General features: G+C 42.2%; 1 protein-coding gene across 4 annotated transcripts in view; it reads right to left on the reverse strand.

The window, feature by feature from the left end:
• Positions 1-24,304, reverse strand: part of KLHL3 (kelch like family member 3) — a 104,052-nt gene that overhangs the window by 14,939 nt on the left and 64,809 nt on the right. For all 4 annotated transcript variants that reach the window (XM_079143890.1, XM_079143892.1, XM_079143893.1 and 1 more), the window contains 5 exons: positions 20,569-20,685; positions 17,029-17,178; positions 4,891-5,008; positions 4,295-4,492; positions 2,364-2,465 (listed from right to left, as the gene is read on the reverse strand). In XM_079143890.1, coding sequence (XP_079000016.1) covers positions 2,364-2,465; positions 4,295-4,492; positions 4,891-5,008; positions 17,029-17,178; positions 20,569-20,685 — 685 coding nt within the window. The remainder of the gene's footprint in view (positions 1-2,363; positions 2,466-4,294; positions 4,493-4,890; positions 5,009-17,028; positions 17,179-20,568; positions 20,686-24,304) is intronic.

Consider the following 24,304-nt stretch of genomic DNA (forward strand, 5'->3'; position numbering starts at 1 on the left):
GGACAACTCTTGCTGTGGGGAGGGGGAGGAGTTCTACCTCACCTGATCTTCAGCGACTGGGGGCACGAATTTCAGAACAATGACACCAGCTATATGCTAAATAAACACCACCAAATGCAAATCCTCTTAACAGGATTATTTACTCAATACATTTGGGGCGTAATTATATGCTTTCCTAATACCAAGAGTACAAGTAAAATGAGAAAATTTGAAATAAATATTTTAAGTTAAATTTTTCAGGCTCAAAACTCTACCCTACCATCAGGACTATTGATGTACGAAATGCAAAATTATCTTTCTATCGTCACTGAGCCTGGTTTTGTTTTCTAACCCGGGTCCTCTCAACTGACGCTTCTGGAAGAAATAGACATCTCCTGCCCAGTTCTGCCCTCACCAAAGTCAAAGTAAAAAAAAAAAAAAAAAAAAAAAAAAAACAAAACACACAACACCAACAAAAACATCGGGCCACCCACATGGTGTGGCTGATTCAATGTGACCGGCTCCTTAACACACCTCCCACTCTGCTAGCGAGCTTTGGCCTACACTCTGATCCTCCCTGTCTTTTTCTCTAAGCAGGGATTCTTCCAAGCAGCCAAGAGAAGGTATCCTAATTTCCTCCATGTTTTTTCGGTGTCCTTCAGACTACATGGTATGGTGGAGATGATGAGAAGGAGGGGAGAAAACTGGACAAGGCGCAGAGCCGCATCTATGAGCAGAGCCGACTCAAATTCCCCACTCCAAACTCTCCCCAAAGCCATAACCTGAACCCATTGCTGCTCCCAGGTGACCCACAGAGCTTCAGATTCAGGAGGGGCAAGAAATATGAGTTCCCAATCTGTCCTCCATCTCCACAGGGCAGGCTACAAGACAGCGCTCCTTCCACATACAGAACATGCTCACAAAAGCCTTTGTCAAGAGGAGTATTCTATATTACTCCATTAAGGCACCTCCTCTAACCCCCACCAGCCATTCCATCCCTGCATCAGCTAAAAAAATATATCCACTCAAGGTTTCTCCTTGACTCTATTAGCAGGGATTTGCTATTTTTAAGCCCTGGTCTATTGTTTGATATTCCTGGCTGAGGAACGAGGGGGGAAATGGGAAGGTGGCTAGACAAAGCGCTTAGATTTGGCAAATCAATTTCTGTTCCACCAAAAGGATGAAACTGCAAGAAACAATTTATCTTGGTAGAAGGGAAGAAATTCTTGTACTCACTTAAGATGACTTGTTTAGTGTGTTAAAATAGCTTTAAATGAAAATTTAAATTACACAAACCAGTACAGAAAGAGAAAAGAATATTTCTATTATTGTCTAACTGCATACTCCACTTTGTCCAAAGCAAGTGTGCATGGGCGTGTTCTTGCTGTGTGCACATGAGACAGAGACAGAACACATCTGTGTACATCTTGAGTAAACAGATCTTCTAGCTAAATCCCCGCACATCAGGACAGTAATGGGCCAGGGTCGTCCTGTAAACTAGCATTTTTGGTTCAAATAATTCTCTACACTTGGCATGTTGAATTCACACATATTTATGAAACTCCTACCATCTGCACTTGTCAATGGCCTGAAGGAGCACAGCACAACACAGCTGGGAGGCAGGAGATGGGTTGAGGACCAGTTGTGCAGTTCACTGCCACCATGATGTGAGGCTCATCCCTGAAACTCTTTGGGTCTCAGTTTCCCCAGCTGGAGAGAATGGAGAAAATCTGAGTTTTGACTATCTTCTTCAGAAGGGTTTTGGGAACAAAAACGACTGTGCACTGTCTGACCAGGCCCCAGATCGGCCTCCTGTCTCACTCCACATACTTCTGACTGCCCTGAGGAGAGAGTTGTCAGATTGGGAAGAGGGCTCATGGCTCTGCTTAATGTTCCATGTCTGCACATGTGAGAACAATATGAACTCAATAGGGGCTGGGGTTGTGACTCAGTGGTAGAGTGCTTGTCTAGAATGTATGAGGCACTGGGTTCTATCCTCAGCACTCCATTGACAACTAAAAAAATATTTTAAAAAATTAATTCAACAAAATTAACCCATGACAGTGTGCTCCTGGGTGACAGGTGGACTCTGGGTTCCCACCTACAGCAGAGCTTTAGTCAAGTGGACAGAGACAGGCTGGCATTTCCTCTAGGTTCCTCCTGTTTCCCCCAACCCATTCAACTACTTCTCAGCCCTGGGCCAGGAGCTCCACCTCCCTCAGTCTCAATCTCTCTCATCTGTTAAATCAGGAAAAATGGTTCCTAACTTGAAGCAGTAATCTGGAGAATGGAACCAGGTTAGAACCATCAAGCAGGAGGCCAGACCCAGCACAAGACCCGGGGGGCCAGGGTAGGGTCAGCCCCACCCACCGCTGCCTCCTTACCCTCCACAACGCCTACACCCACACTGCTCCTCCGCGTGTTCATCGGGGCCACAAAGAACCACTCGTTGGTCTTGTAGCTGTAGGCTTCCACCGACGCTAGGCCTGGGAGACAAGAGACTCGTGAGATTTCTGTGGCATCAGGCCTTGACAGCTGTGTGAGAAACGGTGAGGACAGGGGAGAGTCCAAACCTGGGGGTAGCAGACCTGGGTCATGGCCTGGTGCCACCTCTGCCTCGCCATGTGGCCCTTGACAGCTCCCTAAAGCACATCTGCAGTGGCCACCTGAGAGGACTCTCAGACTTGACTCAGAAGATGGGTTGTGAGAGGACAGGGGTGTACTGGACTGCTCTGCCAAGGTAGATCATTAAACTCACAGAAAGGAATGCTTTGATTCCCAGCAGAGACCTGAGGTTGCCTCAGTGAATGCCTGTTCCAACACCCTCTTTCCTGGTCTTCCTCTACATCAGGAGCTAGAAAGTTAGAAACTTGCCTTTGAAGATTCCCTTGCAGCTAAGGGTGACTGAGTCAATGAGACTTAAGCAGAAATCTCATGGGGATTTCTAAAATAGCCTTTACTTTTCTGAGATAGGCGCCACTCTTTCCTGCTTGTTACCTTGAACACGAAATGTGCTGGCTGGAATTGTAACAGCCATACTGTGATCAGGAGGAAAAGACACAGAGAATCTTAGGAACTTGGCCCTAATACCCTTGAGCAATTAGATCAAGACAGGGACTACTTTTCTTGCTTTTCCAAAAGTAAGTAAAACAAAATGCCTTATTTTAAAGCCACAGTATAGTCAGACTTTCTACTTAGAACCAAAAGCAAGTCCTGTGTGAAGCAATGCACCACCATCCCTTTCTTTATCTTTAATCCCAGGTTATGCTCATAAACAGTCTCCAGAGGCTAAAGACAATGGAATTAGTGAAGCAACGAAAAGACTGAGAAATATCATCAAATTGTGAAGACACATATGAAACCTCAGAGAAGCAGAAAATACTGATTTGTTTTTACCTCCCTTGTAGCCAAAGAACACCATTTTATTTGAATGAGTTGGTGTCTGCAGCACCATCTACCCAGCAATATGAGTAGAGATCAAGTCCATGTCCTCTAATGGTTCAGACTGAAATTTTGAAGCAAGATAAAATCCAGGAGCAAGGAGCCCACCTGTGGTGCCACAGCCTAGTGAGGCTCAGTAGGGCAGCAGAAAGGGCAACAGACAAATGGGTAGCCTGGGCCCTGGTGTGGTCTGAGCTAGGCCTCTTCCCACTGCTGAGCCTTTGTTCCCTCATCTGTTCAGTAGAGGGGGCAGACTAGGGACACCTGAGTGTGGGCTCCTTCTCAGAACCCTAGAACTCATAGGATATGAACAGTTACATATTCTGTATGAATATGTTCATATTCTTTGGGGGTCTAGCTCTGGCCCCAAAAGCTGGGTGAGGAAGGATGGTGTCGAGGTTGGATCCTGATTGCCCCCAAAGGCCTTGTGTTGAAGGGTTGGTGCTACAAGGTACCTTCAGCAGAAGAGGCCTTGAAGGAGGTCTCTGGGTCAGGGGAGAGTGTCTTTGAAGTCAGTGTGGGTCCCGGCCTCTTCCTGTTCCCTTTTGCGCCTTGTGATGAAGTGGGCAAGTCTGCTTGGCCATGTGCTTCCTCTATGAGGTGCTTCCTCTATGAGGTGCTGCCTCACCACAGGCCCAGAGCAAAGGGCTAACTGACCATGGACTGGACCTTCAAACCATAAGCCAAAATAAACCTCCTTATAACTACCTCAGGTATTTTATTATAATGAAGGAAAGCTGAGTAACGTGGATGTATGTTCCTGGGGCAGTGTTGCAAATGGACAGAGGTCAGTCCAGGAACTGGGTGGACAAAATGAGGCTGCATGGAGGGTGTATCCAGGCTGGGAGGGGGAGGGAACAAGTCCTGGACCTACCAGTACTGCCATCGAAGCCTCCCACCGCATACAGCAGGTCATTGAGCACAGCTGCGCCCAGTGTGCTCCGGCGCTCTTGCATGCTGGCAATGGACGTCCACTGGTCCTTTACACCATCGTACACATCCACAGTCCGCACCCGCAGTGAGCCGTTAAACCCGCCCACGGCATACACGTGGCCAGCCATGAACACCACACCTGAGGCACAGGAAACGCAGGCACAAAGGTAAGGTCAGGCGGGCTGCTTGTGTTGATGCATGATAACGGAACAGGCAGGCAACAAATAACTCAGCACAGAAGACGATCTCCAACTACAGACACCTGAAGTCACCTTGGGGCCCACTAGATTTATTTTCCCATTTGCTTTTCTAATTTTGCTTGATTCAAGCAAATGCCTGAATTTGTTCACTCTCCCAACTCCATAAGAACTGACTGCAAAAGGGCAGCCCAAAAACTGAGCAAGTGGGGAAGGCATGGGACCTGAAATGCACAGATGTTTTGAAAAACTAAGGAGCATTGCATAACTTCCAGCACAGGGCAGAGACCAGTCAGGAAAACGCAGCCACTGGACTGGAGGGCTGGATGGTATCGCTCACCTGCTCTGCATCTCCTGGATGGAAGCTCTGCAATCTGATCCCACCGGTCCTCCTCAAAATCATAGCATTCCACGCTGCGGATTGCCTTGGGTGCTTGGCCGCCAACCACAATCATGACCTCCAGAAAGACAAGGGACGTTAGCTGGATCTCCCCAACACCAGATTAATGTGTGACCTATACCTGGGTCTTCTACATGCTTAATGCCTGGGGTCCGTGGTGATCTGAGCTACCAGTTTATAGAGGTACAGATGTGGAGATGCTACCACTAGTCACCAAGAAAAAGCTAACAAGCATTTTCCTATAGAAACACAATCATAAAATCTACACTTCCAAAATGCCCTACTTGGAACAATGGTGGGGATATATTAAGCTTCTGCAATCTCAATATCCTCAAGAACTTGGATGGGGAGCTCAATTTTACAGCAAAACAAACTTGAATATATTTTAGAAGAGTGCAGAATTTGGAAGTATTAAGATAAAATTATTATTTAAAAGTATTTCTAAATGCCTAGACTGCAGGGCATACTCATGGCAGTATAGAAAAAAAATTATAAAATACTATATTTGTGGTGGTTATCACAAAACTTATTTAACTGATAATGCTCTGAAAAATGGCACTAACAGTGGCTAGTTCCACAGGTACAGTAGTCACTATCACTGTCAGGCACAGCATTAAGTGTGCTGTCATTCTCTTGTCACCACAACCCTGAGAGACAGACATTATCACCCACATTGACAGATGAGGGCAGTAAAGCTCAGAGAACAAGGCCCAGGGTCACACACGTAGGGGTGGCAGAAGAGGGGCTGAAACTCCAGTCCCCCTGACACAGGTGTGGGGCTATCCCCTCCTGTTCAGAAGACTAGGTCTGTAGTCCATGCAAACACAGGTCATTGCATCTGTTTGTCAAAATGTAGGTCATATTTCATTAGTGGGTCATGAAATCAATTCAGTGGATTACAACCAGCGTATTTTGGTAAACAACACAGAAAACATCATAGCAAGGGTGCTATTTCATAACATATTTGTCTGGTTACACACACGTATGCATCCTCTCGATGGCATTTCCTACTTCAGGGCTTGGTCAAAAAAAAAGAAAACCATCACTCGGGCTGCATTCATTAGCAGAACTTCAGTGCGTACCTAAGTATGGCATCCCCATTGTTGAGACTCTTGTCACAGGCCACCACTAAATAAGAATTAAAATACCCAAACTAACTGTAATTTACATATTTTAATAACTGTGCACATTCACACTGTTCCTATATGATACAGTGCACTCAGTGGCACCCCAATACATTTTCCTGAGCAGAGAGAAAAGGGCCAGCCAACACAAGCCACAGGATTTGCCTGTTTCCTGCAGCCTGTCTTATTCATTCAGTGGCTCCCAAACTTCAATGTGCATCAGGATCACCTGGAAGACTAAGAAAACACAAACTATGGTCCCCCACCCAGAGTTTCTGATTCAACAGGTCTAGAGTAGGACCGAGAATCTGAACTTCTAACAAGTTTCCAGGTGAGGCTGTTGCTCTGTTCTAGGTCTCATGCTTTGAGAACTACTTTTTTTAACCCATGGCCTGTAGGAGTTTCATAATGATGCTAACGTTATACCATTAACAATTTTTGCCATTACTAATCATTGTAATGATTTTTACTTCCCCACAACGTTTTCTGGGGAAGAGGACAGATCATCAAAACCTGCATGAGCATGCAGGAGCACAACCCTCAGCTGAATATTATCTACTGTAAGGGGAGGCAAAACCAGAGCCAACAACCATTGCCCAAGATCAACCACTTGTGCCCCAAGATGCCAGATTAGGCTAATGTACTGCCCACATGGGTGACTGCCAGGCTTAACCTACTGCTGTTTTCAGAAATAAACATTTTGCATTTGGCTTTCCTGCATGCCTCAGCTCAGAGGGTCCACTGCTCTATGTCAAGAGCAATCTTTTTCAGAGAAAAGCTGGATTCTTCCCATCTGTGATTCTTTGCTTAGACAGGAAGCCATAAGCAGGTTCAGGGTATATTAATGAACACGGCCTCTTAGCAAACTTCAGACGATGCCCAACTTACTCTTCCAGGGCAGAAAGACTAGCCCTGTGTTCATAAGCATACCTTGCACTGTCCCAGTTTTGAACTTTAAACTAAACTGAAGGCAAGATGTTGCAAGGATTTTCTTTCTCCAGAAATCTAATTTCTGGAACTGAGAGGGAATAAAACCAGTTTTTAGTTTCCTCTCTGCAAGGATATCAGGCACCTCTCACCCTTACACACAACATTCCCTCTACTTTAGATATTCTTCCCCTTTCTGGTCCTTTGGCTTTAACACCTGCTTATCTTCCGAATCCCGGTTTACATGTCTCTTCCTCAGAGAGGGCTTCTTTGACTGTGTCTGACCTGCTTGTCCCTCCACAGAGTGCTCAGCTACCCTGTGTGCTCGGCTACCCTGTGTGCTCTGCCTTGTGCTGTGACCATTTAGTGACTTATCTGTCTTCCCTCCTTCAGTGAGCCCTGCCAGGACAGAAAATCTGTCTGCATAGGTCAACAAAATAATCCAAATAATGTCCTTATATTTCCAGGTAAAATGGAGGACTCACATATTTCTTTGAAATGAAAAAAGAAAATCAATGAAAAAAAAAGTAAATAGCAAGGAGTCAAATGAAAAAAAAAAAAAAAAAACATAGTCAAATGAAAGAAATACAAAACCAGAATGTCACTCTCTTTGGTTAAGATGTGTTGGAATACCAGATTACAATTCTGGCAACATTTAGGAAAACAAACAATATAAAAAAGAAAAAGAGTAAGAGATTTTCCCATTTTTTGACTCAACCACCAGAACAAAGCATTACTTGTTCCTTGCATAAGATATCAAGCTTCTTCTTTAAATTGCAAAAAAAGATAAAGCTCTCAGGGAACCCCACCACATCTTGGAACTGTTCCTGCCAGGGGTGGCAGGGAAACATTCATACTGGAGAAAATCTACCATTTGTCAAAGAATTTTCATTGTAACACAGAAACAATATCACAAAAATGGAAAGTTTCTTATATTAAAATAAAACCTGGGTATAAGGACAAAAATAATAAGTGTTTTCAAAAGAAACTTGCTTCTGAGTTCACAAAAACACTGATGAGAAATGACTTTTAACATTCAGATCTTGTATGATGATCTGGAAAAGAGGAACTGTAAGGTTTTGGTGGGGTAGGATGGTCACTTTTGGGGGTGGCTCAAAGCAGCAAGGAGAAGCAAGTGTACATTTTGCTTCTTTGTAGGCATAAAAAATCCAATTTTTATGGCAGTTCTTGCAAGAAGCCATTGTACAAGGAGCACTGTAGCCCCCACTGTGGTGATCGTGCAGAGTAAAAGGAATAAATTTCCTATCTTGACTACTATAGAGAAGTTGTTTCCATAGATACCTCATCTTAACAACCAATTAGGCAAATATGAGTATTTCCAAAGTCTACATGTATTACATCTCTGAAATTACAAACTTCTCGCTGCTTAAGACCACAGGCCATTAAAGCAAGGAGAGGCTTAAGCCATTCTCTCTGGGCAGCCTTCATTTTACATTGTGAGGAAGACCCAGGCCCACATAGTTCAACAGGCATATCCCTCTTTCCCCAACCCTGCTAAAACCCAGCTTACTGAAGACTTATGAGGTTTTCAATAAAGACAATGGAATCAAATCAGCTTATTTTAATGATCACTTTTTTTTTTTAAGTGACAGATTCTCACTATGTCGTCCAGGCTGGCCCCAAACTCTGGGGCTCTAGTTATCCTTCTTCCTCAGTCTTCCTAGTAGCTGGAACTACAGGCTCCAGACACCACATCTGGCAATGATTACTATTTTTTAACATTTTACATAAGCATAATTAGCCATATAGGAATCATAATAAGCTAAAGAACTGGTTCTGGGCTAATAATGATGCTGGACTAAACATCATTTAATCACTCCAGAGGACTGCAACGTCCTTGGGAGTCTTGCAGGTTGCCTCAGGTCTCCACTGTGTTAAAGGCTGCAGATGTTCAGGTGACTGGAAAGCCCCAGTTGACAGAACACAGGTGACAACTCCACTGTGGCAGGGGTGGTTACACCTCCCAAAGAAAACACTCTCACTTTGGAAAGTCAAAGGGCCATTTTCTTTAGCGAGACCATGGAAAGACAACCTGATTTCTTAGGAAATTTCCAGCATAACAAGTTTTCATACATATGTAATGTTCTCTCACATAGATTCCGGTTCCCCAGTGTGACTGGGATTGAAGGCATGTTGGTCTCTCCTCACTGAAATGATAACCACCCTATGAACCATTAGGTACAAAACTAGTCAGGCAAAGGGGCAGTTTGTAAACAGAACAGAGCTTTTAAGACCCTAACCCTGACCTCAGGGCGACAGAAATATTGGCATCTCCACTCAGGTGAGAGGAGCAACCTGGGCTCTGCACAGTTTCTTCATGGGGCAAGAGCAGAGTATGTCCAAACTCTCTTCCATGACCAGTGAGCTGGGCAGAAGGCAGGCCCAGCCAGTCGGTCCCTCGGGCCAGGGCAGGAAGTGAGTCTCTCTTACCCTGGTGCGTGGGGCCGCAGGGCTAACACCAAAAATTCATCCGAAGGAGTGCGTCCAGGTCGAGCCAGCAGACTTGTCCCAGCAGGTTCCTAAGCAACAGCTGCTCCCGATAAGTATTGACAGGCAAGGTGCAGAGACAATAGGGGTTTGAGAACCAGGCAACATGAGAGCAAAGCCCAGAGAGAGGATGAAGAAATGGGTTTGGGGTTCAGACACATCTGGGCTCACATGTCACTAACCAGCTGCGTGACCACAGGCAAGACATTTAACCTTGCTAAGCTTTATTTTCAACACCCACAGCATCATGATAACAGGAAGTTTCTTGTAGGGTGTCAGGAGGCTTAAATGATATAAAGCATATCTTGGCAAATAGTAACTACTAAATTTTCGATTATATGATTAGATCAACACCAGTTATTGTTTAAAACAGTTGCTAAAAAAAAAAAAAAAAAAAAAAAAAAAACTCCTAACAAGTCATAGAAAAGAACCCTTAAGAACCTTTGTGGATGGAATGGTAAGTACCATCAATTCCAGGTGTGATGGGGGCACATATTCAAGACCCCAGAGGTTTTGCTAGGGTGTGGACCAACATGGAACGGAGGTAGAGCCCACTGAGGAACCTGGCCCAGGTGAAAGGTCATCCTACCCACCGACCAGCAGCCTCTGTTCCCAAAACCATCTGAAGGCAGGCCAGCCCACTCAGGAGCAAGCTGCCTCCTTCCAGCCTGAATGACTTTTTGGTGTCGTTTTTAAAGAGTTGAGCATGGATGCCAACTGAAGAGGAATGACAGTGGAAAGTGCCAGGTTCAGTACATTTGTAAAGGATTCATTTGCATCTTCCTGGAACCTCATTTCTCTGCTGCCATCTGTGGAGCAGGGCGACGTAGGAGGGCTCCGACTGGCTGAGAGACAGCCTCTGGTTGTCCATGGCAACCCAGCCTCAGGGAAAGTGCTGGGCGGTGAATGTGTGGGAGCCAAGATGATGCTATTAGCTGTTCCGGCTTGAATGTGTCAGTGTGATCTGTGCATCTACAGCTCAGGAAAAACACCCCTATAACCCTCGACAGCTATCTCAGGGCAGAATCCCTTTCCTTTTAGGGAAGGGACTTGGCTGGCAAATAGATTCACTGCTGAGAATTGCAAAGATGGTGCAAATCTCTCTCCACCACTTCCTTTCTTGAAGTTTGCTCTTTCAGAAAGCCTATCTGGACTGAATTCATGAAAGCCCAAACCCATCTGCCCTCGGAATTCCCAAGGCTGCTCCTTTAACTAGCCTAATTACCTCCTAACTCTTCCTCCTCCAATTATTTGGTTTTTGACAAAGTTCTATCTTGCCTTCTCAGAGACACCTCTTAAAATTAAAAGTCCCCAAAGAGTAGGAATCAGTTTTTGTTTTTTTTTTTTCATACATGACCCAGCTAAAAGGCTATTGTGGAGTTGAGAAGCAGTACCACATAGATCATTCTGGTTCCACCTGTGTGACTGGGATTGAAGTCACACTGACTTTATATCCCTCCCCTTGAGTACAGGCTAGCCTTAATGATTTGCATCTAGCAAATATGGCAAAAGTGCTGGATGATAAGAAGGACTGCTTTGAGATGGGGTTATAAAAAGGCTGAAGCTTCTGCCTCTCATTTTCTTGCTGTGGAGGCACTCTGGGGAGGCCAGCTACCATGTCATGAGGATTCTCAAGCAGCTTATGGAGAGGCCCATTTTGAGAATCTGAGGTCCGCCAGCAGCCACGTGAGCAAGCTTAGAATCAGGTCCTTCCCAAATAAGCCTGCAGATGACTTCGACGCTGACCAATACCTTGACTTTTTGAGAGACCCAGAGAATGAAGGGCCCAGCTAAGCCACTCTGGGATGCCTGCCCACAGAAACTGTGAGATAATCAATGTTTGTTGTGATAAGCCACCAAGGTTAGGGCAATTTGTAATGCAGAAATAGATAACGAATGAGCAGGTGACATAACCTAAGATCCAATTTCCCTATGTGCAAAATGGGGTTAATTACAATTATGAAAATTCTGTGAGATAATAAATGCAAATCACTTAGCCCAGTGTTTGGCACATAATGAGAACTCAGTAATTGAGATGTGCTATCACCATCATTGTAGAGATTAGTGCTGTGCAGTGCTTAAAAGCCCAGGCTTCAAGGCTGCCAGACTTGGATTCAAGTCCTTGCACTGCCACCGAAGAGCTGTAAAAATCTAGGCAAATCACTCAGTCTCACTGGGTCTCAGTTTCCTCCAACATTAGAGCTTCCAGACTTATTGTGAAGACAAAATAAAATAATGTGTATTTAGTGCTTTTTTACCGACAAACTGCTCATTCATTGGTTTTTAAACAATACTACTGCATCATCGATGCTTTTAGTGATAACGACAATGACCCAGGAAGAAACAAAATGCAAAGTATACATTATCCTAAGTGGACATCAGAGGGTGTGAGCCAGTTCTCTCCTGTGGTCCTCTGAACCAATGTCTGGGTGTTTGCTCTCAGGGACAATTTGTGTTTGACTTTGAAGATTCAGCCCCTACACAAAGTTTGCCTCTACTCTCTCTGTGCTCCCAGAGTCCCTTGCCCTGTCCATGGTGGCACTTACATTTTACCTATAGCTGTCCTTCACATCTATCTCCCTGCTCCCCAGAGAATTCCTTAGATAAGAGACCACCTCACGAGAGCCCTTGCTCCAGCCCCTACCCCACTGCCTGGCAATTAGTGACTTCTCTACAGAAGTGTGTTAGATGAGTGAATTAATAAGGTTAACACATGAGAACCTATAGATTATTGCTGAGTTTTGGAGGGAGGCTGTTTGTTTAATCCAGGTCCCTCACAATTCTTCTAATCCCTCATGAATGACAACTGGATACATTCAATATTGGATGGCTTTGGGGCTGAACCAAATGTTCTAGGTCCAACTTACCTTAGAGATCAAAGGAGGCTATAAAGACATCATAAATCCTTACTATTATCCATGCAAAACTCATGTATAAATGCCGAAAGCACTGGGGGAAAAGTGAGGGATGATATAAATGGTCAGGTGTAAATCTCCAAAAATTTTAAAAAATGTATCTTGGGCTGAGGCTGTAGCTCAGTGGCAGAGCACTTGCCTAGCATGTGTGAGGCACTGGGTTCAATCCTTAGTACTACATAAAAATAAACAAATAAAAGCACACTGTCCATCTACAACTACAAAATAATTTTTTAAAAAGTTTCTTTCATTCATGAAAATGTTCACTATTGCCCACCCTGTGCCAGGATCTGGGCTGTGTGCCAAGGACACAGATGAGTAATGCCTACTGTCATGGAACCTACAGGTTAGTGGAAGAACCAACACTACACAAGACAAGTCCAAAAAATCTACCCAGAGAGTCAGCCTGGGGTACTCAGCAATCTCCTGAAGTTACTCTCTCTGTGCTCAGACTTCAATGAAGTCATCACCACCCAAACCCTTCCTTCTCTATTAAATAACCTTTCTACCAACTGCATTCCTACATATTAGAAATAAACATTAAAAATTGGAATTAAAAAAGAAGAAACTTAAAATAGCATCAATAACTATGAAATACCTAAGGATAAATCTCACAAAAGCCCTGTAAGACCCGTACATGGATGACTAGAAATCGTAAGAGAGAAAGCCAAGTGCCATGCGTGGTACACACCTATAATCCCAGTGGCTTGGGAGGCTGAGACAGGAGGATCACAAGTTCAAAGTAAATCAGTGAGACCCTCTAAATAAAATATAAAATATATTTATATTTAAATAAAATATAAAAAGCGTTGGGAATGTGGCTCAGTAGTTAAATGCCACTGGTTCAATCCCTGATACAAAAAAAAAAAAAAAAAAAAAATCAGTGAGAGGAAATCTGAATAAAAGGAAATAAATATTGTGTTTATGAATCAAAAGATTTAGTAGTGATGGAAATTCCCCTTAATTGATCTAGAGATTAAATACAACCCTAATCAAAAAGCTTATTTGTGGGAATAATTAAACTGATTCTTAAATTTAAAGGACTTTAAAAGTAAAAAAAACTTTGAAGAACAAAACTGGAAAACTCATACTATCTCAAGACTTGGTTAGTAACCAAGGCAACATGGTATTGGTAGAAAGACAGACAAATTGATAAATGGAACAGAATAGAATCCAGAAATAGACCAACACGTATATAAACAAATCATTTATAACAAAGTGAAGCACTTCAATGGAGGAAGAATCTTTCCCATAAATGGTATGGAACAACTCTACATTAATATGCAAATAAATATTATTTATTTTGATTCTTACCTCTTACACCATATTTTCTTTTTTAAAAAAACTACTCAAAATGGACCATACACTTAAGTGTAAAATCTAAAACTCTGAAACTTCAAGAAGAAAATACTGGAGAAAATCTATGTGATGTTAGGTGAAACAAAGTGTTTTTTTTTTTTTTTTTTTAATAGATCACGAAATAACCATAACAGAACAAAACTGAAAAAAAATAATTTCTGTTCTTTCAAGTGTAGCATTATGAAAAAGAAAATGGAGGTTATTAAAAAATTTAAAATAGGACTACCATATAATCCAGCAACCCCATTACTGACAATATGTACAAAATCAGTATGTCAAAAATATATCTGCACTCCTGTGTTCACTGCAAATTATTCATAAAAGCTAAAATATAGATTCATCCTCTGTCCATTAACTGATGAGTAGATAAATAAAATGTGGAATATTACTCCAGCTTTAAAAAGAAGTACATCCTATAAATTTCAACATGGATGAATCTGGAGGACATAAGTGAAAGAAGTCAGGCCAGAACAACAAATATTGCATGATCTCATTTACATGCATAATCTAAAGAAAGGAAACTCCCAGAGGGCTGAAGGGAAAGAGTGGGGTTGGAGAGGTGTTGATCAAAGGATACAAAATTTTGGTTAGACAGGAGGAGTAAGTTCAAGCACTCTGTTGTACAATATGGTGACTACAGTTAATTGTATCGTTATATTGTTGAAAATCATTAAAAGAGTAAATTTTAAATGTTCTCACGGTAAAAAATGATATGTAAGTGAGGTAATGCACATGTCAGCTAGCTTAATTTAGCCATTCACAATGTATACATATTTCACATCATCCTGTTGTATGTGATAAATACATACAATCTTTCCCTGTCAATTAAAATAATCAAAAAAATTTAAATCTGCTCTTCCAAAGATACTGTGAAGAAAATGAAAAAATAAGGCAGATTGGGAGAAAATACAAGTTTAAAGAAAAACTGTAAACTAAGAAAAAAATACTTGAAGTACATACCTAGAGAGTGACCTCATTTCTTTAATGTAGAAAGGGACCTTAAAAACTATTAATAAAAAACACAATCCAACAAAAAAATGGACAAGGATGTGAATAGAGAATTCCCCCCAAAAGAAATACAAATGCCAATAGTTATATGAAACTAAGATTAATCTCACTCACAAAGAAATGCAAACTAAAACAAAATGTCATCTTATAAAGAACATTTGGCACAGAAATGTTTATAATACAAAAAATGGAAAATGCCGCAAAGTTCATCAACAGAGGACAATTAACGTACATAATGGTACAGAAAAACATAAATACCATGTATCCATTACAATTTAAATGCTGATTTCACCCATGCTGATAACATTAAAAGTAGTCTGTAGCATACAATTGAGTAGGGGAAAATATTTCAATCTGTATAGCAAGAGCAAGTTTACCTAAAAGTATGTATTTTCATCTATTTGTGAGTAAGTGTATAGAGATACGTCTGAAAGAAAACTCACCAAAATAGTAGCAGTGATTGTCCCTGGGAGGGCCTTCAGGTGACTTTTATTTTTACATCATAGTGTTCTCTTAATGAACTACCATGAGCACATACTTTTGCCATTAAAGAAAGCTAAATTACTTTTATTTTGAAAAATATGAAGAAGTTTCAATGCAGAGTTTCAATAACAACAAAATAAAAAAGGGCAGCAAGTCACAGTCAAGCAAATGGCCAGCCAGGTGAAGGCCCTCCCTCCCCTTGAGACTGCACTTTCCTCCAACCTACACTGGACATGTGGGGAAGACACTAAGTGTACACTGTCAGGTACACAGGCGAAGAAGCCAGGTGCAGGAGGACAAGGTTCACAGAGGATTTGGAAGGTGAGGATGAGTCAGTGAAAACACAGGTTCTGTCATATTAAGGGTAGTGACCTCAGGACAAATCACCTCAGTATCCTTCTTTATCCAGGGTAATAACTTGTCTCTACCTCTTAGGGTGTGAAGTTTAAATGAGATACACCTGTGAGCTGGGCACACCTGTAGTGCCAGCAACTCAGGGGGCAGAGGCAAGAGGATCAAAAGTCATGGCCAGCCTGGGCAACTTAGCAAAACCCTGTATTAAAATAAAACAAAAAATTTTAAAGGACTGGGGATGTAGCTCAGTGCTAGAGTGCTTGCTTAGTGTTTGCAAGGTCCTGGTTTCAATTCCTGGTGTATATATATATATATATATATATATATTTTTTTTTTTTTTTAAATATATATATGCATGTGACACCCTCAACTAAGGGCTTTGCATATGATGTGAACTCAATAAAGATCAGCTATTTGTACTATTACCTGGGACATTTGTGACAGCTATTCACATTGCCACCACTATATTCCCCATGATCCAGGGTCATGGAACAGAGAGTGTAAAGAAGGAACTTCAAACCTCAGACAATCCCAACATCAACTATTGGACAACAAATTGCTTCTCTATCCCTGTGGAACTTGCTTGGAAGCGGCAGGCGAAGAGGATGGCAGCCAGCTGGAGAGAGGAGGAGGATGACAAAGCAAGGCCTAAATGATTTCCTGGTGCTGCCCACTGTCATCCTCTCCTCCCACCTTCCCTCCCATGTTGCCTGGGACCTTCCTCCAGACAACAGTATGTCAGGATCCCAGAAAGACCCATCAATTGCTGCATCCCTCTTTCTGCAGATAAGGGAACTGAGGGCCAGAGAGGCGAGGACCCTGCTGGGAACCAAGCAATCAGCACCCAGCTCTGCCTCTCAACCACAGGGACCCTGCTGTGCCCATCCTTCCCTCTGCTGGCCTTTCATTTGAAAGTTCTCAATTCCCCTACTACCTTCCCCTACTTCATTACCTGTTGGACTCCTCAAGGCCCCTTCTCTTCTCAAGTAGTCCTAATGGTCCTTTATGTCCCTCCCTGTGGTGAGGGAGGAACAGGACTGGGACTTTTCTGACTCGAAGAACAGTACACTATAAGAATGGCATGGCTGTCACCAAGTTAAGGCCATTCCTTTTCTAATAGGAAGGAAGCACAAACCATGGCATGAGATGAGAAGGTGTGTGGGATGGAAGAGCTCTGAGTTATTCTCACCCCCCTGACAATGCTGGAGGTTACCTTGAAACTCTTAGGAAAGGAAGACCCCAGAAGAGAGAGGAACAAGCATACTCTGTGTCCTAGGTTTTAAATGAAAACAAGATGCAAGCAGAGTAGGCAGGGGTGAGGAAAGACACAGAGTGTGAACAGAAAGCCACTTTTCTAGGATGCGGTCCTGACGCTGGACAGTGGTCAGGCTGGGGCTTACCTTAGGCAGGCTTACTGGAGTCCTGGGTTTGGTTCTGGGGTTCTTAATCAAGAGCCTCTGATCCAGTGGAAGCAGGTGGTATTTCATGGCCTCGATGAGGAAGTCCTTACAGGTGTTGTTATTCTTTATCAAGGCCTCTTCTTCAACTGTCTGGAGGTAACGACCCACAGGTAATGCTGGAGCAGAGTTAGCCCCATTTCCCAAGCTCTGTCTCTGGGATAGGTCATTCCTGCATTCTCTCATTCATTTCTGTATCACCTCTTCTCACACCCAAAGTGAAAGATCCACAGAGTTACAACTTAGAGTGCACCTCCAGGATTTCAAGAGCACAGGGGTTAAGTGATCAAGCTCTAGCATAAGACAGGAGTGCAAACACCAGCTGCACCACTCATCTCTGACCCTGAGTTTTCTCATCTGTAAAATAGGTATATTAAAAGCATCTAAAACCTCACTAGTTTTGTTTGCTTGTTTGTTAAGGCTTAAATGAATTTATGTAAAATAAAGACAGTTGTCCTGAAAATCTCTTCCCACATTCCTCTTGATTTGAACACTTCACGTGTAGGGCAAATGGTTGAGGGAAGAGGAGGGAGGAAAAGAGGAAAGGAGACAGGCTCCAAGGGCCAAACTTTGGAGTTACTGAGTAAAATAAGATGATCAAGGAGGATTCACCTTCATTTTCTTAGAGTCTCAGGGAGAAAACTGACCAGTGAGGCTCTAACAGAGTACTGACACTAGAGCAGAAAGTATGTCTTGCACAAATTACCACCTGCAGACCTCATCTTAGACTCCATCTACCTGGGATCTTGCTTCTCTACCAGGTATTCAGAGCTCAGGTCCTAAGCGGGACTTCAGCAAATGCAACCCTACTGGCAAGGGTGCATTCTGGCACTCTGGTTCTCAAATCTCATCTCTTCAGCCCAGCTCACACCACTATGTGGCATATCTGGAATGAAGAGCAGGGTCTTCGGAGGCCACTTGATGGTGAGAAACATCAATTCCATTCAAGAGCTAACATTGATTAGATGTCTCCTGGTTGGGCAGCCCGGTGCTGGCCTCCAAGAAGAAAATGATGAACAAGACAAGGTTTCTGACCTGAGGAGTCCAAGTCCAGTCACAGAATGAGAAAGACCTCCCACTTCAATCATCTCAGCCCTCCAACCAATGAGCACAAGGCCTGGCTGAGCCTCTCCTGGGATCCCATCTATTGCTAGGAATGAAAATATGGCCAGAGTCATCACCTGTTGGACAACATTGGAGCTGGCTGGAAAAGAAGAATTGGCAAGTCAAAGCCTCTGCCACCTCTGGGCACAGTCTTCCCCAAGAAAACTCCCCATATCCTTGAAAGATTTTTTTTTTTCAACTTCCCATGAGGGGAATGAACCAAGATGGGACAAAATCATAAATTTTTAGGGTTAAAAAATAAAAAGGGTGGGAGAGGATCTCTAGAAGAGCTAGGGAGGAAGAAAAAAATGCTCAAGCAGCTAATTCTCCTAAAGAACTCATTCCGCTTGAACTCCCCAGAGAACTCACAGGTACAGAGGTTCAATTTGGGGTGATGAAAAAGTTTTGGAAATGGATATGGTGATGGTTGTACAGCACTGTGAATATAATGAAAGCCCTGAATTGAACCCTCAAAAACAGTCAAGATCACAAAGCTTATGTTATGTGTGAGTGTTTATTATCAAAACACAGCATGTTATAATTTAGAATATCTGAAAATGCTCAGTAAAAGCCTGATAAACTTTAGCTATTGTGAGGTGCAGAAGCCAGGCAGTGGTCCTCTTGCAGCCTGATGGGCCATCCCCAGCAGGTCTGAAGTTTCAAGGTCGGATGAATGCTGGGGAAACATTCCTTCCCAGAAGTGTTCACCCTGTGACGTCTAATAAATGTCATTTTAGAAACGGGGTCCCACACAACAGTTCTCATGCCCTGTGTTCTCTGGCCTCCTCCTTCTCCAGGTCCAGACCCTATTTTTCCATAATTACCCAGGAACTATCTCCTAATATCTTTGTTAAGTTTCAGTTGTGGACACTTGATGGAGGTTTTGACCAGGGATCTCTAAAATCCCCTTTAGCTTTCACTGGAACCCAGGTCCCTGGCTGCCCACCCTCCCTGTAGAAGCAACACTGTGCTAGAGGCCAGATGCCCACTCTGCCTCCAGTCAGTTTCCCACAAGACAGTGGGAAGACTGACAGTGACAGTGCAAGTCAGTAGATTTAGTCCCTCAGCCTCCCTTTCCTACAGCAGGGATATGATGCCACCAGGGGGCAGTAGTACCCTCCAAGGTAGCATGCAGGGCCCCTATAAGAGCTTCAAAGGTGTCTCTCAGTGCTGCAAAGGCTGATGTGTAGAGGTGCAGAGGACATTGTACTGTCCCCTTAGACCTGTGGCCAGCAGTGTCAGAGGCAGAGGACTTTACAAGTGCTCATGAGAACAACATGTTACCCATAGTCACAAGCACAGTGTTAACATTAACTAGCATTCACCAATCACTGCATTACAGGCTTTACGTGGATCATCTCATTTTGTCCCCAGTCTTACCAGGGTAAGTACTATTTTTACCAGATGAGAAAACTGAGGTTTCAAGGAGTTAAGTATGGCACAGGATAACAGGAGCTGGCTGTCAGGCTGCTAAGTCTCCTCTCTTATTCCTGCACTGTTCCCTCCCTTCCTTCAAAAGATCCTCTGGGATGGCTGAGGGGTGGCCTACTGCCTTGATGTTTAGTTTGGTTCACACACTTTAGGTTTTATCATCTCCCTGCTTATAAGATTATCTAATGCCATTTACTGTTCAAAATGATCTATGTAATGGATAAACAGAACAGAGAGCATCAAAGGTGGCAGCTGGCAGAGTGGATTTGAATCCTGACTCCCCCAGGCTGGCAGGTGATACCTCAGAGCAACCCAACCTCCACAGCCTCAAGTCCCAAAGTGGTAAACAGAGGGTTATAATATTTGCCTCACAGGCCAGTTACAAGGGTTAACTAAGGAAACAGGTGGTACCATAGGGACATCCCATGATTCTTAAATTTTCTTTCCTTTCTAGGAAGAAGTAGAGGTAGTCTATATTCTAGGCACCTGTGAAGAGCTGATTTTTACAATCCTGAATTGGGATCCAAATTGTGTAAAACTAGGGCAGAAGGGCAACATAGAAACATTATAGAAATGACCCTTCCAGCTTAGGGCATCTACAAGAAAAGTAGCTAACTTTAAAGAACACTTGTTATGCCAGGCTTCATGCTTGCATACTGCCAACTGTCTCCACAACAGCCCTGATGGTCTATTATAACACCTGATCTATGGAAGGAGATACTGAGGCCTGAATAAAAATTCAAAGTTAGGAAGTAGTGGAGCAGGGACCAAAACCTACACAGCTTACCTCAAACCTAAGTTCTTAAGCTCTACATCAGCACACCTCAAATTTAACCCAGTGGGTTGGTGCCCTTGACTCACACAGAAGACCCGTTAAACTCAACCGTGCCATGCAACCAGGGTGTCCTCTGCTGTCCCTAGGGCCTGGGTGGACAAGCCAGAACGCACCTGCACTAGATAATCCCTGGGTAAGAGAGGGAGTCGGACGTGTTCCATCAGTTTTGCCATGTGCTCTAAACGGGTCTCCTTCTCATAATTGATCCAGGAGATCACAGCTTCAAACACCTATAAAGAAAAGAGAGAACACTTTCAAATAACCTGCTCAAGATGTAAAAAGAAAAATGTTACAAGTCATATGCAAAGGTTTTTAATATAAGATTCAACATTCAAAATAAAACAAAAACAAAAGCTTTTTTTATTAGATGTTCTCAGAGTGAACAGACACATACACATGCATGCACTAAACCTGCTCTCCCCAACACAGAATCATCATGGTTCATTCTAAAATGAAAATCAGTTCCAATAGTTATTTAAGGGTAGAAATACAGAGCGATAACTGTGATCCAAATGTTTACAGGTGGCTGCAGAGGACCAGATGTCCTGGGGCAATGCCACACCCCTCTAGCATCCCTCTCCTCTCTTATCTCCCCTGCACAGAGAGGAAACAGTAAGAAGGCCCTCTGCCTGGAGTTGGCTGCAATGACGACTGTGACAAATACAGAGAAGGCAAAAATTTCTCCTTGGACTTAACCTCTCTTTTGAGGAGAGATTACATTTCTATGTAAATCAAAACTGAAGGGCTTGGGACCAAAAGGAGGATTGATGGTTTGGATGCTTATTTTGCTCAAGACTAAGGCTAAATTCAAACTCTGCACCACCATGCACAAACAGAAAAAAAATCAGTGTTGGTGCGGCTGTGGGAAAAACAGTAATGTTAGTGGAAATTTACTTAATAAATATGGCTTTTTAAGAGAAGACGGAAGAATTTGGCAGTTTCAATCAAAAGTATAAATGTGCATATTCTGTGGCCTGGAAATGCCACTTCTGGAGCCCTAGCCTACAAAAACACTCATAGGAGAGCACAAGAACAAGTGTCCAAGTGTTTAAAAGGACAACAAAGGAACAACCTAAAGTCCATTATCAGAGAAGTTATTAAAATATCATCCCTATCATTGGTTTCAACTTTTAAAAAGAATAAAACAAGACACCTTCTTGTACAAGAAAGCAAGAAGGTGCTCTCAGATTAACAAGGACATGCCAAAGGACATAGAACCAGCTGGATGGAGCCTTCACTGCCAACACTTGGGACAACTCAAATATCAAAGAAAATAATGAAGAAATGAGACCAGGGCTGCTCTGGGGGAGAGTGAGGGTCAGGAAATGACTGGGAAAGAGGCAGAAGTGTTTTTTTGTGGTAATGGATATGTATCTTTATAGGGTGGCACCATGATGCATATACATTTGCCAAAATTAATCATACTGTACACTTAATATCTGTGTATTTCACTGTGTGCAAGCCATACCTCAACAGTCTTAGTTTTAAAAATATACTAATGGATCATAATACAATGAATTAAAAAAAGAAATCATTAATTCATAAGATGATTTGAAAAGTATCAGAAGGTCTCTTCTTTAGAGAAAAGTAGTAAATGACAAAGAATGACAAAATTAGAAAAGCAGTATCTTGCAACAACCAGTGTGATAACTGATTCAGCAAAGATCACCAATGAATGCTAAAATCAATAGTTATTGGGAAACAAGAAATTCGGTTCTCAAAAAATTGTCCCCAACATTTACTTAAACAGGGGAGAAAAATACCCTCAAACAGGAGATCAGACAGATACCACCTTAAACAAGGGATCAAATTCACCACAATAGAACAATCTTAAATTCCTGACTGTGATTTAATGGGAGGACAGAGCAACCCCAATGTGTATTCTTCTGATAATGTTTAACCTGAATATTATAGAACAGAGACATTCAGACAAATCCGTTTGAAATCTCTACAAGATGGTTGGGCCAAATTCTTCAAAATATAATATTATGAAAAACCAAAAAGAATCAGGAAGATGGTTATAGATTAATGAGATTTTGAGACAGATAATGAACAGTACATGAACCTTCTTTGAATTATGGATTAAAGAGAAATAACTATAAAGGACTTTGGGGGACCATCAGGAAAATTTGGATACTGACTATATGGTAGATAACATTGCTGTTATCAATGTTAAATCTCTCAGGCATAAAAATGAGTTTATGTACAAATAATCCAAACAATAAATGGGCTAAGGAACTGAGCTTCTCCACAGAAGAAGATAATCAATCAACAAATTTATGAAAAAATGGTCAACATCTGTAGTAATTAGAGAAATGCAAATCAAAACTACGCTAAGATTTCATCTCACTTCAATTAGAATGGCTATTATCAAGAATACAAGCAATAACAGGTATTGACAAGGATAAAAGGAAAAAGGCACACTCATTCATTGCTGGTGGGACTGCAAATTGGTGCAGCCACTCTGGAAAGCAGTGTGGAGATTCCTTAGAAAACTTGGAATGGAACAACCATTTGACCCAGCTTTCCCACTCCTTGGCCTATATCCAAAGGACTTAAAATCAGCATACTACAATGATGCACCCACATTAGTGTTCATAGCTGCTCAATTCACAATACCTAGATTGTGGAACCAACCTAGATGCCCTTCAATTGATGAATGGATAAAGAAACTGTGGTATGTATACACAATGGAATATTACTCGGCCATAAAGAAGAATAAAATGGCATTTGCAGGTAAATGGATGGAGTTGGAGAATATCATGCTAAGTGAAATAAGCCATCCAAATAACCAAAGGCTGAATGTTTTCTCTGATAAGTGGATGATGATACATAATGGGGGTGGGGGGCAAGGGAAAAATGGAAGAACATTGGATTGTGTAGAAGGAAATGAGGGGAGGGGAGGGGGCGGGGGAAGGAAAGATAGTGGAATGAAACAGGCATCATTACCCTATATACATGTATGATTACATGAATGATATGACTCTACATCGTGTACAACCAGAGAAATGAAAAGTTGTACTCCATTTGTGTACAGTGAATCAAAAGGCATTCTGCTGTCATGCAAAACTAAATAGAAAAAACAGTAAAAGATAAATAAGTAAATAAATATTTTTTTTAAATTTAATTCATCTAATGGCATGGCAAATGCATGTAAAATTGAGAAAATGCCAGATATTAATTTGTATATTATCCAAATATTAATTTGTATATTATCCAAATACATAAAAACAGGTGTAGAAAGAGAATATATGTGGGTCCGTTTAAATCAAATATCTGTAATTTCATTTCTCCATAAGGCCCCCAGAAGGACTTTGTATTCCCACATTTCTGGTCTGCTACATTTTCTACCTGGAGTTGCACCCACAAGTGGGTATGTGGGTGTGTAAACATGAATCATGGAGGGGACCACCTCCTGCTGGGACCACCCAAATGAGTGTTGCCCTTCTCAAACCTTCACACTTGTACTTCATGGGAAGATATATAAGCAAATTTGGGTACTTCCAACATTCTTGTAAAATTTTCTTCCCAAATGTCACAGATCTAGTGCAGCAAAATGTCTAATAAAACTTATTTCTATTGTTTAAAAAAATGATTTCATGGTTAGAAAATAATATCTGGTAGGTGCACACTAAAATATTTAGGAGTGAAGTGTCATGGTGTCTACAATTTACTGCCAAATGGTTCATCAAAACAAAACATCAACTCTGTAGAGAGAAAAATAAAGCAAAATATGAACTAGTGAATTTCAGTAAAGAATATGTAGATGTGCATTCTTTCAAACTTTACAATATGCTTGATGTTTTCCAAATAAAAAGTGAAGGGAAAAAGAAAAATTATAAGGGGAAA

The sequence above is a fragment of the Sciurus vulgaris genome (assembly GCF_902686455.1).
Source record: "Sciurus vulgaris genome assembly, chromosome: 6".
In the NCBI taxonomy this organism is placed as follows: Eukaryota; Metazoa; Chordata; class Mammalia; order Rodentia; family Sciuridae; genus Sciurus; species Sciurus vulgaris.